Raw genomic sequence first — 19,263 nt, 5'->3', positions numbered from 1 at the left:
GTAACTGAGTCTGCAAGTGTAAATGCAGGGAATCAAGCCTCTGCTGGTTAAAGCAGAGCTATGGATGAAAGGGCACTTCTCTTTCCCAGATCTGTGCCTAACTGCTAGTGAGATAATACTGTGCCAGTGCCATGTCAAGGGCTGCTGTATGGGGGCTGACATTTATTGCTTTTAGTTGAATGAGAGACCAGAGTCACCCATTTCCCACCCATCAACATCACCTCTCAGATGGTGACTGGCATCCAGAGCATCTATGACTATCTTATAATTTACATGCGATGTCAATTTCTAATAAAGAGGACATTTATTTTTAAGTAAATCATTAATGTGGGACCTCTGTTAGACCACAATAATGACTGGAAATGTAGATAGTAGGTCTAAAATAAAGATTCGGCATCGAAGCCCATCTCCCACCTCATTTTGTTTTTTATCTGTGACTGATCATCACACTTTGAGCACTGATGCCAACTAGACGGACATCTACCAGTCCAGTCCCTGCTCCTTAGAGGATATCATAGGACCACCATGGAGACATCTTCCAGCTCAAGGGGTGCACTTGGAGCCAAGGGCCAGTGCTTACCCCAATACTGCAATTCTGTGGAAATAGAAATGCTTTCAACCCTCAGGGCTCCCTTAAGATCCCCAGTGGGACCTGTACCCAAGACTTTATGTTAATTACTCCTCACTGTGACAAGAGCCAACTACTTCAGCAGCACCAAGAGGCCAGAACGTCAAAAGCATAGAACTGCTGAGAGCAGATAATAAGCATTTCCTATGGGGGTACAAAGAGACATTTTTTTCACTGAAGAATAAGTCTTAACCTTAACCTTTGTTCTCGAGGTGGTTCTTTTTCACTCTAAAGATAGAATCTGTGTTTTCTATAGAACGCTGACGAAATGTGATAATAAAACAGGTTTATGGACTAATCGTAAGCATTAGAGGCAACCTGAAATTCCATTACAACAGAGAAATAGACATATTGGAGTTGAATTAAAACGTGATCTTAACTGGTATTGAACAAAATGACCGGACAAGACCATCTGGGATAGAATTGGAATCTGTAAGCCTGGCGACATACATCTCTGCTTGAGATGCAAGACTAATCTGATGGACTAGCAAACTGAAGGAGGGAGAGAGTAGCTGACTGCAGAAAGCTGTGTATTCTCTGGAAAACCCAGGGTTTTTTTTTTTTTTTAATTTAAAAAAATTTTTATTTTATTCCATCCAGTTTTCAAGTTTCCAAATTGATTTTTAAAAAGTGATCTTTTTAATTAGAAAATAAAAATGAACATACATGATTTTATTCTTTACATTCTTAGATTTGACTTTTAGGGAACTAGCTGACAACTTCTTTGGCCTTGAAGCATTTGAGTACTTGATAACTTTCAAATCAGTCCCTAAGGAGCAACAGTGGATTGACTGACTGGTCTTCAGTCAGGCTGTAACTTCCTAGGAAATGGCACAGCCTTGACCTTTTGGTAAATGTTGCACTGTTGAAATCCTACCCGTGTCTGCTCCAGGAGCAGAACAACACCCTTGTACCATGCAGATCCTCCTGTGCCCTGCGAATCACTGCTGCCCTGGTTTTTCCTAGAGGCATGTCAGAGATGGGATAGGTGGTGGCCCCGAAAAGCTCATGTGTGAGCCAAATGCAAAAACACAATCAGAGATGAAATGATCAGTTAATGAGAGTTGTGATTTATTCAGTGGGTTAATCCACTTCAGTGGATTACCTGGGTGGTCACTATAGGCAGGGAGGTGCGATTGGAGGAAATAGATCATTGGGGCGTGCCTCTGGGGTTTAGTTTTGTCCCTGTGAGTGGAGCTCATGCTCTGCTTCTGGGTTGTCATGTCCCGAGCTGCTGTCCTCCACCACGTTCTTTTACCATGATGTTCTGCCTCCCCTGGACCCCAGAGCTATGGCTTCAGCTGACCATACACTGAATCTTTGAAACTGGGAGCCAAAATAAATGTTTCCTTTTCTAAGTTGTTGAGTCTTCCAGTCATAGCAAGGCAAAGCTGACTAAACCAGGAGGGTAGGGAAGGAGACTGAGCAGGCTGCTGAGATCTGGGTTCACTTCTGAGTAGGTCGCAACCCAGACCTGTTTCCCCATATTTCCTTCTCATTTTCCTTTTCTGCCGAGTTAAAGGGGCACCATTTTAACTTCAGACCGGAATGGCCAATACCTTCCATGACTATTAAGGCCAGGGAGGGCCTCCATACATCTGGTATGAGGATCCACAGGGACCATGTTTTCAGGTAACAGTTTCACTGCTTTTTACCAACCACAGTGGCCAGGGAGAAAAAGGGTGATTCTTCTCTTTGGTTTTGCCTTTGAGGAGGAGGGGAAAATAAGGACATGGTTTGTGAAGGAAACTCTATAGTGATCTTTGAAGAAATGTGATCAAAACCACTATTTTAGCTGGGCATGGTGGCGCATGCCTGAAATCCCAGTGATTGGGGAGGCTGAGTGAGACAGGAGGATCAAGTTCAAAGCCAGCCTCAGCAATGTAGGGAGTGCTTGAGTAACTCAGTGAGACCCTGTCTCTAAATAAAATACAAAAAAAGGGCTGGGGATGTGACTCAGTGGTTAAGTGTCTCTGGGTCCAATCCCTGGTACCATCACTACCAATAAACAAACAAAAAACCCCAATAAAACTCCCACAACCTTATGGACTAACCAAAAGGTTAGATTCAACCCCAAACTTCATTATGATAGAGAAATAGACACATGTGAGTTGTGCCACACAGAGCACTGAGGAGAGAAAGTCTAGCAGGGAATCAGGGATGACAAGGGTAAGATCTCAAATCTGACAGCAAATTTTATTTGGCACAGGGAGACAGGCAAAGGAAACAGTCTGTCCTGAATTGCCTTGATGCCAAATTGACCCATTCTTCTTTTTCTCTCACCAAGATTAAAGTCATGAAAGTAGGTTTTTGGAAAGTTAGTTAGCCAAGAAAGCAAGCCTTGGGGGCAGAGGACAGTTGGTAAGTCTCAGTTCTCCAGTGCTACACTGATAGGGACATGGCCCTGTCCTCTCTGATATTAATTACTGACAAATCTGAGTCTCACCATGTTGCTCAAAAGGGCATTTTCTAGTCCGGAGCACACAATGATGCTAATTAGCTGCTCAGCCAAGAGAGATACACAACAGTTCTCAGATACACAACAGTTCTCATAGCCTTAGCTGCGGTAAAAGTAAAGCCCAGAAATCTGCCAATTAATGTTCCTAGCAGTGAAATACCAGAGTGAATAGCCTCAGCCCCCAGGCACTAAGCTAGGCAACGGCCTGCTCTTACAATGCTTCTTAGGTTATTAGTGCCCCCCCCCAGGGGACAGTGTGGAATGGGCTGAGCTTCCAAACTGGGCAGGGGCTGCCAAGACTGCCCACAGCAATTCAAACATACACTTTAAGTTTATCACTGGATGAGGAAACTCTCCTTTGTTTTTTCTTCAGTTCTTATTACCTAGCATAATATTTTTCACATACTAGGTACTTGATCAATGGTGAGAGATTGAAGAGGGTTCAATTTGTATTTCAGTATTTATTACTTACTAACTTATCAAGTAGCAGGCTTTCCTTTTCAAACTCTCAATTTTATTCCCATGAATCTTGATGAAAATGGATCTGTCAAATGTCTCTTGTTAGGAACACAGGGTAGGACAAGTCATTACCACAATAATGTCTTATACACATGGTGTTTTCCAATTTTGAAAGTTGTATCATGTACATTTCAGAGAGTGCTAACATATAGCAGAGACATAGAAAACAGTGGTCGTGGTGGGCGGGGGGAGATAGTCTAAGAGTATTAGTAACCTTAGGGGTATAGGGAATATGTATTATGTCCAATCAGAAATAATTGGTCAGAGCTGTATACGGGGTAAAATGGGAGTTCATAACCCACTTGAATCAAAATGTGAAATATGATATATCAAGAACTATGTAATGTTTTGAACAACGAACAATAAAAAAAAATTTTTTTGAAAAAAAAAAAAAGAAGAAATAATTGGTCAGAGAGAGCTAGGCCCAATGGAAGGAACAAATATCTTTAAAGTGTGATGGAGAAAACAGTTTTAATTCAAAATAACACTGGGGTTAAATGATTCAATATAATCATGTTCTGAACTTAGTTTTTTCAGCAAACTATCACCAAATACTCTTTTAAAGTAATGGAAGAATCTCCATATTAAAGAACACCAATATCCGGCAAGATTCAATGCACAAAAGCCTTTACCTTCTCTGAAATGTTGTATCTGAAAATCTCACTAGTCAATGACATGTTCAATATTGTCTCAACTAGAAGATGTTCTACTACTCCATTTTAGTGACTTTTCCTCTCTGCAGTTGACCCTGTCACCACGGTGTTGGAAATCTTTTCTAGCCACAAGCACACTGCAGGTATAACTGGACCAAATATTCAGTGATTCCCATGCAACCTTAAAGATGTTCATTAGTCAAGAAAAATTCAGTGATAGAGAAATGCTGGATTTATTGCACTTTCCTCCCTAACTCCAGTAAGAAATGAGGGAAAAAATTGGGAAGAAATCTGGATCTACACCGAAATTAGAATATGTGTGATAACTTCAAAGTATGAACCAGAGGATATGGAAGTGAAAAAAAAATGTGGAAATCTCTGGAAGTAAATATGGAGGTTTTGAAAGGCTAAAAGTTGAGTTTTTTCCTGAGTAATGAGGATTCAAGGCATCAGTGGGCCCTGGTAGACCTGGTGGATGACACGGGTGTAGCCGACTTCCAATTTGCAAAGTGGCAGATAGGGCAGAGAAGGGAAGAGGAGACCTGCTACCTGAAATTTCTGTGACCTATGCTCCTAGCCTGGAGCAGCCCTGGAGTGCAGGGGCAGGAAAGAGCTGTAGCCACTGACTTGAGCTCTGCCCAGAGGATAAACATACATTCCATCACTAGGCCAAGGTCCTAAGACTGTGGAATGTGCTGAGCTTTTCACCCACCTCTCACCTGGGCCAGCTGTTTACTTTTGCTGGGGTAGGGCATCAGAGGCTGAGCATAGGTACATTGCTAATGCCAAAGACACTGCTAATTTAGTGAGAAATGGTCAGCCTGAGCCACCTTCTCAGACAGTGGCTGTTTCTTCCCTGTTCATTCTCCTCCACTTTAATGCTCACCCATTTCTCCTTACTTGAGACCCAGCAATGTACCTACCAATGGAAAAATAAATGAGACACATAAGTCAGAGGAAGAATTATCTAGAGAAAAAAGTGCAGAAAAAAGTTTCTCTATACATTCATAGAAAAAAAACAAAAAGAATCAGTAACATGGAGGAAGTTTGAGAAAAATCATACACATGCAAAACAGTAAAGAATAATTAGCTAAAAAGTTACTTGGGCTTTTAATCCCAGTGGCTCCGGGAGCTGAGCAGGAGGATCCCAAGTTCAAAGCCAGCATCAGCAATGGCAAGGTGCTAAGCAACTCAGTGAGACCCTGTCTCTAAACAAAATACAAAATATGGCTGGGGATGTGACTCAGGGGTTGAGTGTCCCTGAGTTCAATCCCCAGTACAAAAAAAAAAAAAAGAAAAAGAAAAAGAAAAAAAGAAAAAAAGAAAAAGAAAAGTTACTTGAGAGGAAATAAGAGCTGTGGAGGATTAAGGAAAAATATACATTATAATTGAATGACAGATAAGAAAAAAACCAAACCAAACAACTATACTATAGTTTGGATCTGGAATGTCCTGCAAAGCCCAGTGTATTGAAGGCTTAGCTGCCAGCTGTTGGAGATGTGAGATCCTTAAGAGGCAGGGCCTAATGGGAGGTTCCAGGCCACCGCAGGTGTGCCCTCTAAGAGGATAGTGGGAAGCCTGCTCTTCTCTCTTTCTGCTTTCTGGCCCCATAAGGTGAGCAGTTTGCTTCACAATGTGCTTCCTGCCATGATGTTCTGTCTCATCACAGGCCTAAAAATAATTAGACAAAGAAACCATGAACTGAAACCTCCAGAACTATAAGCCAAAATAAACCTTTTGCCTTTTTAGGCTGATTATCTTAGGTATTTTGTTACTGGGATAGAAAGCGAACCCAAGCTATATAATAAAATGAAAATTTCCTGAAGCAAAGAGACATAATTCTGAAGAATTAAGGGGCACATGAAGTTCTGGAAGGAAGTAGAGGGGACATATCATACTGAAGTTAACATTCTTCAAAACTGAGGAACTCTACGCATGGCCATTTCCTCCCTGACTGTAAAGTCATGTGTAAGTGGAATAAATCCCGTGGTCCAGGCCACATGCCTGGTCAGAATACAAAGAAGAGATTTCTATGTGCATTTGAGAGAAGAGAACAATGACTCAAGGATTTTATGCCATGGAAACTGTTCACACTTAAAAGTCAAGGAATGTTATTCTAAAATATGCAAGAACTCAAGAGTATCTAAGAGCTCTTGCAGAAATAACTCCTTCATGATTTATCTAGCCAGTCAAAAACAAATCAAAATAAACTTAGCAATGGGCAAGTTCTGGTTCAAAAGCAAAAGTAATGTACCAAATAAATTTAAAACAAATTAAGGTAAACATCTTTGGGAATATTGGTTTTAGAACAGAATGTAAATGACATAATAAATTTTATAGCAAAAATGGAAAAGTAGAAAGGATAGGAGGTGGTTAGAAATACCAGTGTATCAAATTTGCTCATCTTTTAAAGTAGGAAGTTTATGGATATTGTATCTAAATAATAAAAATTTTTAAAATGAATTGTATGATAAAGAAATTCAGCTTTTAGTTTTATCCAGTAAGTTGCAAAGCTATATGGATGTTATGATCTGTGCAGAACTGAACTTAGAAGAGGCCTATACTGGTACATACCCAACACTCTAGTGGCTTCCTTTGGGAACTGGGTCTAGGTACAGGGAATGCTGGGGGGAAGAAATGGTAGACTCTTGACTTTACATACTTTTATACTGTTTTGTTTTTCCTGAATAAACATGGCTTTCTTTCACAATAATATCAAAGAAACAAAAATCAACAGGGCCAACAACATAACTCTAGGATTTTAAATTCCCAGTTTTTCAGTTGCTTGGTCAACCATCAGATTCAATAGGGGCAAGCCTGGACCTAGGGACTTCACCCACAGAGTTCAAAACACAAGCACAGATATTCACAGTGTAGTAGACACATGATAAGCTTTCAGTGAACACATGAATCAAGTACAAAAAGTCAGATGAGGGGGAGTCTCTCTGGTTTGATATTTCAGACCAGAAATATCTTTTTGTCTTTTCTTTTTCCCCGAAGCATGTATAAATTTTACAAAAAAAAAAAAAAGTACCACACACACACACACACACACACACACACAGATGAATGTACATATATACATGTAACCTGAGAGAATAAGAATTGAGAAAATATTTGCAGATGATCAATGAGAGAAATGAATTCAAAATACCTTCCCTAAGTTGAAATTCAGTATTAACTAGAAAAAAACTCATATTCATTCTCTTGATAGTTTGGAATAAAATATGGTTAAAACTTTTTTCTGCCCATGACAAAACTGTATTTTATGTAAAATAGTAAGAAACGCTAGGTAAGTGTAAGGACTTAAAAATCATAAAGCAAGTTTAGTTATTCGTTCCTCAACTATTTTTCTTTATTCTCCTCCCCCCCCCCCCCCCGCAATACTGGAGATTAAACCCAGGGGCACTGTACCACTGAGCTATATCTTCAGCCTCTTTTATTTTTTTATCTTGAAGAGGATCCCCCTAAATTGCTCAGACTGTCCTCTAACTTGCCAGTCCTCTTGCAAGTCAATCTCCTGAGATGTTGGATTATAGGTGTGCACCATAATTTAGTGAAGTTGAAGCTGTGATTATGATAAAACAGATATTTCTTCCATCGTTTTTAGTTATTAGTCCATGATCTTAATTTATTCGTTCTTTATTTCTTGAATTTATGTCAATTTCGTCATGAAATAAGGGCCTAATGTTAGTTTGATTAAACCAGCATAAACAGGCAGCAAATGAGGTGGATGCCAACGAGTAGATGTTTAGATGAAGTGATTTTAAGCACAGATTGAATTCCTTCAAGCTCGCTTGTAAGAGAGGGCAAGGGAGAAGTCTTCCAAGGATAAGACTGAGGGAAAAGTTCTGTTAATACTGCGTTTCTGCTCTAGTCTTACTCCCAGACTGAAACAAAACAGCACAGCACCGGCATTTGATGCTGAAAAGCAAGGGGTCACCAAGGCCTCTGCTGCGGCAGGCAGATTAGAGGCAGAGTAGGAACCCAGACACCTCTGCAAATAAGCTTGTTAAGATTTAAGATTGTTGAGCAGCGTTTCTGCTACCCCAGTGTGCACTTGTTTAAAACTGTAGCTAATCTGACAGCTGAGAACAGCAAAGGTCTGGGGCTGTATCACACAGAAACTCATTAAACACTCAAGCTACTGCCACCTATCCCTTGGGCGTCCCAGCCAGCTATCACCACAGGACTCTGGAAGCTGTTTGGGAGCTGTGATTATGAAGAAATAGACATATCCTCAGTAGGTTTTGGTTAGCTTGGCTTTATTGCTCCTCTGGTCACACACACTGACCAGCTCGCTCCCTAGAAGTCATCAGTATCAAGAGCTTCCTTAGGCCTCTTTATATTGCCATGGACATTTCATAACCCAAGCTCAAAAATCCCGATTTCAGATCAGTAAACACTTTAGTTTTACTGGATTGAAAAGGCAATTGAGTTTATAAGACCACAGATGACATTTTTCTGAACCCAAATGTGTTCCCCTCTTTGTTCACTCATTACCTTTCAACATAGATGTTTTTTCCTGTCCCGAGGGAGTACAGGCTGCACAGTATGTGGTAGCATGAAATCTGCACGTCACTCACTGAAACAAAGAAGAGATGTCACACATCACTCCCAGCTCTCAGTCAAGACCAAAAGAGCCCTCTTTTTCTCTCTCTCTCTTTAAACATATGTAGCCTTTTTCTATCCATATTTTCTTTTGCTAGTTGCTGAACTGGGAGAGAAAACACTGATGGGCAAACCCCCTCCATGGAACCATCCTAGTTCCCTTGTGGGGCTTCTGATGAGGATCTTGATATCTTGCAGGGAAAGGCATATGTGAGCAATAGAACCTTCCATAAGGAAACTTTTTTTTTTCAGTAGAGGGAGATGTTATAGTCAAATGTTTTCAAGTGCAATATTTTCTTCCTTTGGAAGAAAAAAAAATGCAGAAAACTTAAAGCTTCCATGAGCCTTTTGCTCATTTCCTAGGAAGGAACAACCAGCCCTACCTTCTTCAGAGATAGAACAAACTTCCTTAAATCAGCTCATCCCAAATTCTAGGCTGGGTGCTTTTCAAAAGGAAATTCAATTGTGTCATGATTCTACCATTTTTTTTCCTAAGGGAAGGGTATTTTAGTTTAGGAGCACAGAGTATAATCTGCCGGCTACAAGCCCCAAACATGTTTGGATCTCATACCTAGGCTAGGAATACTTTAGTACAACCAGAATTAACTCCCCCAGTTTGATTTTCAGTTGTTCGGGGATTTGGAAGATACAGAAATTGAAAACTGGTTAAATTAAATCATATGCCAATATTTAAAGTGCAAAACTAAAGCCTGGTGACAGAAAATTGGCACGGCAGGTAGCGGGTGGAGCTGGACACATGCCAAATGCAAAGTAAAGTAAAACCACTTGGCTTTGGTGTCCTTCTGAAGGCTCAGATAATGAAATGTTAGCATCTTTCCTTTGCTCCTGGTACCTTTGAATAAATTAAGGTTTCTAAACAGGAAAAATGGTGTCTGAAAATCCCTACGAGCAAATGTACATCTCATGCTGTATTACTCAGATAACCTTTCAAATTAAGTGGCATTATAATAGCTGAGAGTTAGAATAGCAGGTGGGAAATTTTGGTCCAGAATAAAAATGGGAAAAGATTAAATATTATATAATCAAATAAAGGAATTTATTCCCCTCCAAGACTTTGTCACCTCACTTTTTTTTTAAATCTAAGAAGTAAAAAAAGTATGAAATAATTATTGCTTGATTCTGCCCTTAAGATCTACACAAGTGACTGGGTTGTACACTTCCCTCTGTGACCGTGTGTGTAGAAATCTATAACAAAGAGCAGTAGGACTCACAGAGCAGATCCACCCCAAACTGGTGCTGGGCAACATGCTCAAAGATGGATGTCAGGATGGGGAGCAGAGCCACGGTGGTGTAGTTGATGTTCTGAGAAACGCCTTTGATCTGTGTTCTGGAATGGGTAAACTTCCCGAGCTTCAGGTTTTCCGAAGTCTTCTCTAAGTCTTCCGCAGCATTTTCAAAGAATGCTCGCAACCCAGCCTTCACGAGCTCTGAGCCTGACTTCATGACAGTCCTGCAAAGAAACAATGTTCAAAACCAGAAGTATAATCTGAACTTTTGGCCAACCCCCTTTTCGAGAGTGGTGACTTGCAGTGCAACCTGGGCAGACATTAGACACTTCAGTCACCTGAAGACACTGTGTCAAGAGAAACGAAGAATAGTTAACATCCAGGAAGACACCTGGAACACAGAAGCCATGGGCTAGTGATTGAATGGTGCCCTTGTTTGAGGGAACCACTGCTCAACTTTTCAGGATTTGAGAATGACTTAGAATGAAAGCGATGTTAGTCACCTGCTGGCTGCTGAACTTTATACCTAGTGAAAAAGATGGAAGGTGAATTTTTCTTGCAGCTCATTGTGGGATAAGCAACCTTTATGACTATTTAGAAACAAAATTCCTTCAGATTCAGAATCTCTGGGGTGGGGAGGGAAGGAGGGAAAGAAAGGATGGAAAGAATGGACAGGAACCAAGGAAATAAGTCAGCTGAAGCTTGGGTCTCCGTTTGCAGGGAAGTCCTAGGTTGGGTGAGGGGAGAAAACGGGAATGCCTAGTCCTTTAAAACAGCTTAAAAAAAATTAAATAGCTTAATTAAGCCACTGGGATACAGGGGAGATGTTGAAATGTGACCTGTGGGAATGAGGCTATGGGCACCAGAGTCCTCTGCTCAAAACTTAGAATTGAAACAAAATCTACAAGTCAACTGTACTTTCCCATTCAGAAGATTATGACAGCTTTGCTTCAAGGCCATAAAAGATGCTTTTTATCTACAGCATTTCCTGATAATCATTCAATCTGCCAGGAAAATAAAAACAAGGAAATATAGTCGGTAGTGAGGCTTGCTCTGGCTCATTAAGTATTTTCATGTCTTATCTTCCTAACTTCTAATCATGTGTTTTGTTAGGAATTATCATTTTTTTCTTCTCTCTCTCTCTCTCTCTCTCTCTCTTTTTATTAGTACTGGGGATTGAACCTAGGGGCAGTCTACCACTGAGCCACATTCCCAATCCTTTTTATTTTTTGAGACAGGGTCTCCTTAAATTGTTGAGGCTGGTCTCAAGCTTGCAATCCTCCTGCTGTGGCCTCTTGAGCTGAGTATTATAGGTGGTATTATAGGTGTGCTCCACTGTGCCTCATGGGGAATGATGTCTTAATACTTCCTTTACAAATTTTTTTTGGTTTGGATTCTTGCCAAGGCTTTATTTTGCATTTCTTTAAACTGGGACTTTCCCAAGCCTTTCTGCATGTTTCTTGTAATAAAGACTCTTCATCCCAGTCCTAAGGGATTTTTGGTCACCTGGGATGTCTTGGTTCCTAGTTCTAGTATCTCTACAACATGTTTTTTTTTCTCTCATAAACCACAAAATCTATTTTAGTGATGCTTACTCTCCCTTTTTTAAACACAGCCATCAGTGTGTCCTGGCTTTTCATTTTTGGGCCACTCTCCCAGGGTGATGGCTCTCTTCTGTGCTGGGGTCTTGGGAGGTACATCCTCCTTCTGACTTTGTGAAGAGCCCTTCTTAATGTGCATTCTAAAGAAAGTTCTGTGTCAGTTCTCACTACTTCTCTCTTTCCTAATCTCATCATTTAATATTTCCATAGTTTACATTTTTGTTTTACTTCCTTTTGGGTTTACCCATCTTTCCCCATTGGGCACACAGACTATCTTTGTTTCTGATATTGTTGAAAACAAATCTCGCTGGCCATTTTTTTAGTAAGAAATATTTTATTTGCTTTGTAACTTGTTATTTATCAAAATAGAAGACACCTTTAGAGACTATAAAGAAAGCCAAAATAGCCACAATAAACACACCCCATGGAAATTTATACACCCCATGGAAAACAAACCCCCAAAACACTCTCGAGGCAGAAAAAGAACCTTGACATATATAGGAAGCAGTGTCTCTGGACAGAAGGCCAGAATACTTTCCCCAAGATTGTTGCAGGGGCTTGGCGTTGAGGTAATAAATATGAGCAGCTCTCATTTAACTGAAAGCAACTGGGAATCTTAAACCCATGTGTGGAACTGGCTTGCAATCCATTTTTGTAAAGTGTGTTACAAAACAATTCTTTGTGTTCTGATTGATTGCTGGAGTTGGAAGTCAAGGATGGTTGGATGGGCACACCCTCTCGGGTCATGAATTTCCCTTTTCTGGGGTCTTGCCTGTCTTTAAGGTTTCCCTCTGAATACCTGGAAGATAATCTGGGATCAGACCAGAAATGTGTTGAATTTGGTACTATGAAGCACTCCTAAGTGGCAAGTATGGTGACCATCTCCACATTCCTAAGGGTGATTTTGACAGAACATAGGTGAACTGTAATAAACTTTCACTGACTAGACTAAGAGAAGAGTCACTGGAAACAGCTAGGAAGGCAGATATCTTCTTAAGTTTCTTGCCTTAATGGAACAGCAAGGCAAACCTGGGGTATCCTGAGAACAATGCATCACCAAGTAGAGAAACTGAGGCACTCATAGTGGTCCTTGGCCATTCTGAATGTGAGTGATATTGTGCATCTCTCTCAGTATGCTTATGGTCTCATTATCCCTCAGGCAACTCTGTTTGTTTTTGTGAAAAATTAGGTACAAAGTGGCACTTTGCCACATTATATATTTAACTTCTCAGGAGAAGAAGACAAGAACTGATCAAATGCTGATCTGTCAGCTTTAGGCCTGTGCATGTAAATGGCTCTGCATCATGGGAATGAGAAACAGAGAGCACTGACTTCTAGGGTCAGATTCATCTTTGCCCAGAAGAGGAGTCAGACAGGGAGTCTTGAGAAACTATTGGAGAAACTGGCAGACTTACCTTGTGTCAAGTGTCTGAGCTAAGATGTGAAGACAGCTCACCATTGTGGTAGAATCACTCCCTAGGAGAAAAAAAAAATCACCTGTGACTCCTGAACCTCTCAGCCTGGCTTGTAAATGCAACCTTCTCCATATGCATAAGCTGTAGCCCAGTAAATTAACCAACAGCACACAGAGTGCCAGGCTTGTGCTTAGAGACAAGGCATTTATCTGCAGCCTGACACAGCCTTTGCTTCATGATGGATATCAGAGGCACAGTTTAACACATCCATTGGTGTGGAAAATCTGAGCTGTTAAAGGGGTAGAGAGGCCATTTATCATGCTTCAGACACATTTTCTATGGCAAATATAGGTGACATCTTAGTCCCAAGGCTCAGATTGTCTGAGGGAGCCACCAATAAAGGCAAAATACAAGTTTAGGGTCATCACAGAAGGGAATGCAGCCTTCAATGACAATTCACTTACCAAAGAGGGAAATCCTGTGTCTAACAAGAGCAGCAAGTTTGCAGAATAGGCTGAAGCAAAAAAAAAAAAAATGCAGTTCAGAAAGTCAGAGAGATTCAAGGACTTTGTCCCCCTCACCCACTCCTATACTATAAAACAGCACAGACGGGCACTCTAGGAAGTTGTGCCATGTTCCTTTGAAGAATCTTTTGGTCATGCTCGGAAAACATGTGGCTCATGTTGCCTTGTTGTGTGGTACCTTATGTGTGGTACCTTGCAGGCAGCTCCATCCTCGCTAAAAACAATCTCTTTGCCATAGTTACAGTATTTTGCGCTGACCCTGTGCAAACCACCCTTTGTAGAGAGACCATTAGTTTATGGGTCTGGCCAGGTTGCTGTCCTTGGAAACCAAGAAAGCTCTGTAGCATGTTATGGTTTTGATCCTTCTCCATGTTTTCACCCACAGTTTCAGCCATGGAACTCTTATTAGGTTTCGTTGTGCCTCCTTGCTTGGCTTTCCACAGTGCCTAAAAGAGGGATTTTTGTGCAGACAGAAAGGATCCCCATAAATGTCTTTAAGTATGCCACCAAGAAACCAACCTAGGAGCACTGGGGGCATCATGTGACCTGTGTTGGTGATGCTCTTGAGAGGAGAGTCCTCAGAACTCTGGCATGGCTAGACAAGAACTTTGCAAATCCTTTAGAAAGCAGTGGGAGAAAAAGAGGGAAAGTAGGAAAAACAAAACACCTGTACAGGTCAGGGGCTTCCATGGTGGGAGGGAGCAGACGTCATAGCCAGTCTCTCACTCATAACTTGCCCTGGGGCCTCCTGCCTCACACAGGGCAGAGACCTTTTATAAGACAATGCAAAACGAGGCTGCGCACTTCCTACGTGTTGGTGGGGCTGAAACTTGCTTACTTGTAAATGGTTCTCAATTAATGCCCTAGAGTTTTCTGGGCTGTCAACTGGAAAATCACAGCCAATTTGTTCTGTGATTAGACATTAGTTTTTGTAGTAGAAATAAGTTGGGCCCCCCTGGCCTCAAACTTAAAAGAACTCATAACAAGTTATCAGAAATTGGGTAACCAGCTACTGTGAAATTAAATATGGGCTGCTGCTTACTGATGCAAACCCGTGGAGTTGGGAGAGGACAAACTGTGCTGAGGAATGTGACCTGTGTTGCTGATGCTTGTGGGTACCATGCTCTGCCCACGGTAACCAGGCTGTCTCAGTGCAGCTCTTCCCTGGCCCCTGCTGTGTGTCAGCTTTCTCATCTGTAATCGAATGAGTCGCCCAGTTTTCCAAAATAGGGGTGGATAAACTCAGATATTTCTGGTGAAAATGCTGCAAAGTGGATGGACACATGTTCCGTATAAATACAAAAAACTCTCTCTAGTTGAAGCAGATGGTTGGGTGATTTGATCCTAATACTGATGTGGCTCTCCCCCCGCCCCCCAAACCCCATCAGAAGTGCTGTCTTGGGCGTGTTAAGGCCAGGACCTGACATTTCCAAAGGCTCCTGACTGTCCCATGGAACCCCTGGGAGCATTGCCCTTAGCCCACAGTTAAGAGGGGCCAGTATTCCCGGGCACCTTTCCTCTATGTTAGAGTTTCAAGATAATAAAGGAATACAGGGGAGAGGGTCGGGGACCCCTGATGAATGGCATCATATGCAGAAGAGGGGGGGACGAGGGCGAAGGATTCAAACCAGAGCAGCTGGCCAACAGGAACACGTTCAGGACAGACACGACTGCATCTGTGGGAGGGTGGCAGGCTCACTGATGGATTTGAAAGCTATTTGCAAGGCTGATCAGCTCTAGGTTGTATTCCAGCCACGACAAATGGTGCCTTGTTGAACAAATGTTACATTTCCATGAATTAATAGTCCAAGAAAAAAAAAAAAAAAACAGGTGAAGAAAACAGACACATCTGCCCTCTGTTGGATTATCTGAATATCTCACCTAGATTCTCACTTCCTAGCTTCTTAAAATAGACTGATGCATCCGGAAAATATTCAGGAGATCTTTGGTCAGTACTTGATGCTAAGGGCATCTCATTTTGATAGCCTTGGGACTCTCCTGTCACTTAAGAGTGAGAATAAGTAATTACAGCTAGAAGAAATAGGGATGGAGGCCTGGGTTTCCATTCTTGTCCTTACTACTTGGGTCACTTTGGCACTGAGCCTCAGTTTCTCCTATTTGAAAAGTGAAGATCATAAAACACAGGTAGCACTTTGAATTTAAAACATTGTAAGGTTTTATAATAATATTTATAAAAGTGGCCAATAACTCTTGCATAAGAAACATCAAAATAGACTTAAAGACAAGAATCATGATTAACTCAATAGATGTAAAAAGAGCATTCGGTGAAATATAGCATCCATTCATGTTAAAAACACTAGAAAAACTAGGGATAGTAGGAACATATCTCAATATTGTAAAAGCTATTTTTGTTAAACCCAAAGCCAGCATCATTCTAAATGGGTAAAAATTAAAAGCATTCCCTCTAAAAACTAGAACAAGATGGGGATACACTCTTTCACCATTTCTCTTCAGCATAGTCCTTGAAACTATAGCCAGAGTAATTAGACAATAGAAAAAAATTAAAGGGATACAAATAGGAAAAAAAAAAAGAACTCAACTATCCCTATTTGCTGATGATATAATTCTATATTTAGAAGACCCAAAAAACTCAGCCAGAAAAATTCTAGAACTCATAAATGAATCCAGCAAAGTAGCAGGATATAAAATTAACACTCAGAAATCAATTGCATCCTTATATATCAGTGATGAATCAACTGAACGAGAAATTAGAAAAACTATCCCATTCACAATAGCCTTAAAGGAAATAAAATATTTGGGAATCAATCCAACAAAAGAGGTGAAAGACCTCTACAGTGAAAACTACAGAACACTAAAGAAATTGAAGAAGACCTTCGAAGATGGGAAGATCTCCTGTGTTCTTGGATAGGCAGAATTAACATTGTCAAAATAGCCATATCACCAAAAGTGCTATACAGATTTAATGAAATTCCTATTAAGGTTCTGATGATGTTCTTCATAGAAATAGAAAAAGCAGTCATGAAATTCATTTGGAAAAATAAGAAGCCCAGAATAGCCAAAGCAATACTCAAGAAAGTGAAGCAGGAGGCATCACAATACCAAGACCTTAAGTTATACTACAGAGCTATTATTAACAAAAATGACATGCAATTGACACCAAAACAGACAAGTAGACGATTGATACAGAATAAAAGACACAGAGACAAACCCACATAAATACGGTTATCTCATATTAGACAAAAGGGCCATGAACATACTTTGGAGAAAGCCTCTTCAACAAATGGTGCAGGAAAACTGGAAATTCATATGTAACAAAATGAAATTAGAACCCTCTCTCTCACTACACGAAAGTCAACTCAAAGTGGATCAAGGACCTCGGCATTAGATCAGAGACCCTGTACCTATTAGAAGAAAAAGTAGGCACAAATCTCTATCATGTTGGTTTAGGAACCAAATCCCTCAACAAGACTCCTTAAGCACAAGAAGTAAAATCAAGACTCAATAAATGTGATTGTATTAAACTAAAGAGCTTCTTCATAGCAAAGGAGACAATCAAGAACATGAGAGAGAGCTTACAGAATGGGAGAAAATCATTGCCGTCTGTACTTCAGAGCATTAATCTCCAGGATATATAAAGAACTCAAAAAACTTAACACCAAAAAAATCAAATAACCCAATCAATAAATGGGCTAAGGAACTAAACAGAGTCTTCACAGAAGAAGAAATATGAGTGGTCAACGAATAGATGAAAAAATGTTCAACATCACAAGCAATTAGAGAAATGCATATTAAAATTACACTGAGATTTCACTTCACTCTAGTCAGATTGGCAACTCTCAAGAATATAAGTAACAATAAATGTTGGCAAGGATGTGAGGGAAAATGCATCATATATTGCCGGTGGGATTGCAAATTGGTGCAACCACTCTGGAAACTGGTTTGGAGATTCCTCAGAAAACTTGGAATGGAACCACCACTGGTGTGGTTATCCCACTCTTCAGTCTATACCCAAAGGATTTAAAATCGGCATACTACAGTGCATAGCCACATCAATGTTTATAACAGCTCAATTCACAATAGCTAAAGTGAATTGATAAAGAAGTTGTGATACATATACACAATGGAATTTAGTCAGCCATAACGAAGAATGAAATTATGGCATTTGCCAGTAAATGGATAAAACTGAAGGCTGTCATGCTAAGTGAAATAAGCCAATTCCCCAAAACCAAAAGCTGAATGTTCTCTCTGCTATTCATAATAGGCAGAAAGAAAGGAGTGGCGGTTCATCCGATTGGATGGGGGTGGGGAGTGGGGGTTGGGGGACGGAGGAAGGGAAGGGAATGGGAAAGACAGTAGAATGAATTAGACATAACTTTCCTATGTTCATATGTGAACATACAATCCATGTAACTCCACATCATGTACAACCACGATAATAAGTTATACTCCCTGAATGCATGATATGTCAATATAAACTGTATTGTCATGTATAACTAAAGAGAACAAAGAAAAAAATTTTAAAAAAGAAACATCAAACTCAGTGCTTAGTCCTGTGGAGTTTAATAAACATTATCTGAGTCCTAAAGTTGCATATCGTCCCAAGATAGTGAGATGTAGTGGCTGAGCCCTTAGTAAGTACGATGGGTACTATTCACTGTCAGGGGATGATAAAGAGTTCACAGACTAACAGTTGAGTCTTAACTCTTTGCTATTTAGAAGTCTAGCCCATAAGGTTGCCTTTCACTGATTGAACACACAGAGAACCCAAGGAATGGTAAAATTGTCTGATCTGGAGCATCCCCCCTGTTCTTATCTCTGTTAAAGCAACCACATATTATGCAGAGAAGCTGAGGCTTTGAAGAAAACATTTTTTTTTTTTCTGGTTTGAAATTTAAAATGTTATGTTGCTCTAAAAGTCAAATCTCAGACCATCCACGTCAGGACTTGTAAGATCCATTTTTTTTTTTTTTTTTTTTTTTTTGGTAATCTTGTAAACTTGATAAGAATGGTATTGAAAGCAATGTCCACCTGTTTCTTCTTAATGTTGTGTGTTTGCTTTTCCAAAGCTTCAGAATGCTCTTCAACTTCTTCTGAATGTCAATTCAGGGTGGAAGTTGACTGAATATGGAAATCTGTCCCAAGCCTACTGATATCCTCAATATAGTTCACTCAGTTGCTGAAATTAGGCAGATAGGTATGAATACAATCTCTCTCCTTCAGAATCAAGATGATAACCAAACCTCTGAGCTGTGCACTTCAGGCTGTGCTTCACTTCTGCTGCTAAAGGCACCTGGCACCTTAAATAAACCCTGTGGGCACCATGACTGCTATAGTTTGGATAAGTGTCTCCCACATGTCCATATGTTAAAGGGTTTGTCTTCAGGGTGGCACGATTGGGAAGTGGTGGAACCATTAGGACATGAGGCCTACATGGAGGCTGTTAGGTCAAAAGCGGTGCCCTTCAAAGGGATTGTGGGACTTTAGCCCCTTCATCTTTTGCTTCCTGGCCATCAAGTAAGCAGTTTGCTCTACCATGTGCTTTTGCCATTGCCATCCAGAGGCCCAAAGCATGTGGTCCACCAATCTTGGACTGGGAACTCCAGAACTGTGAGCTACACAAATCTT

At 40.6% G+C, this 19,263-nt stretch overlaps 1 protein-coding gene across 8 annotated transcripts in view; it reads right to left on the bottom strand.

Moving 5' to 3' along the window:
- Ryr3 (ryanodine receptor 3) overlaps positions 1-19,263 on the bottom strand; it is a 556,303-nt gene that overhangs the window by 127,585 nt on the left and 409,455 nt on the right. For all 8 annotated transcript variants that reach the window (XR_013438866.1, XM_078049887.1, XM_040274327.2 and 5 more), the window contains exons 61-64: positions 13,597-13,646; positions 13,133-13,193; positions 10,102-10,340; positions 8,762-8,843 (exon numbers count right to left, since the gene is read on the bottom strand). Coding sequence is in view for 7 of the 8 variants with exons in the window: in XM_078049887.1 (XP_077906013.1) it covers positions 8,762-8,843; positions 10,102-10,340; positions 13,133-13,193; positions 13,597-13,646 (432 nt within the window). In the remaining variant the exon portion in view is untranslated. The remainder of the gene's footprint in view (positions 1-8,761; positions 8,844-10,101; positions 10,341-13,132; positions 13,194-13,596; positions 13,647-19,263) is intronic.

Source organism: Ictidomys tridecemlineatus, chromosome 5 (assembly GCF_052094955.1).
Source record: "Ictidomys tridecemlineatus isolate mIctTri1 chromosome 5, mIctTri1.hap1, whole genome shotgun sequence".
In the NCBI taxonomy this organism is placed as follows: Eukaryota; Metazoa; Chordata; class Mammalia; order Rodentia; family Sciuridae; genus Ictidomys; species Ictidomys tridecemlineatus.
Note: the sequence above shows the minus strand (reverse complement) of the source record. Positions and strands in the feature narration are given on the sequence as shown.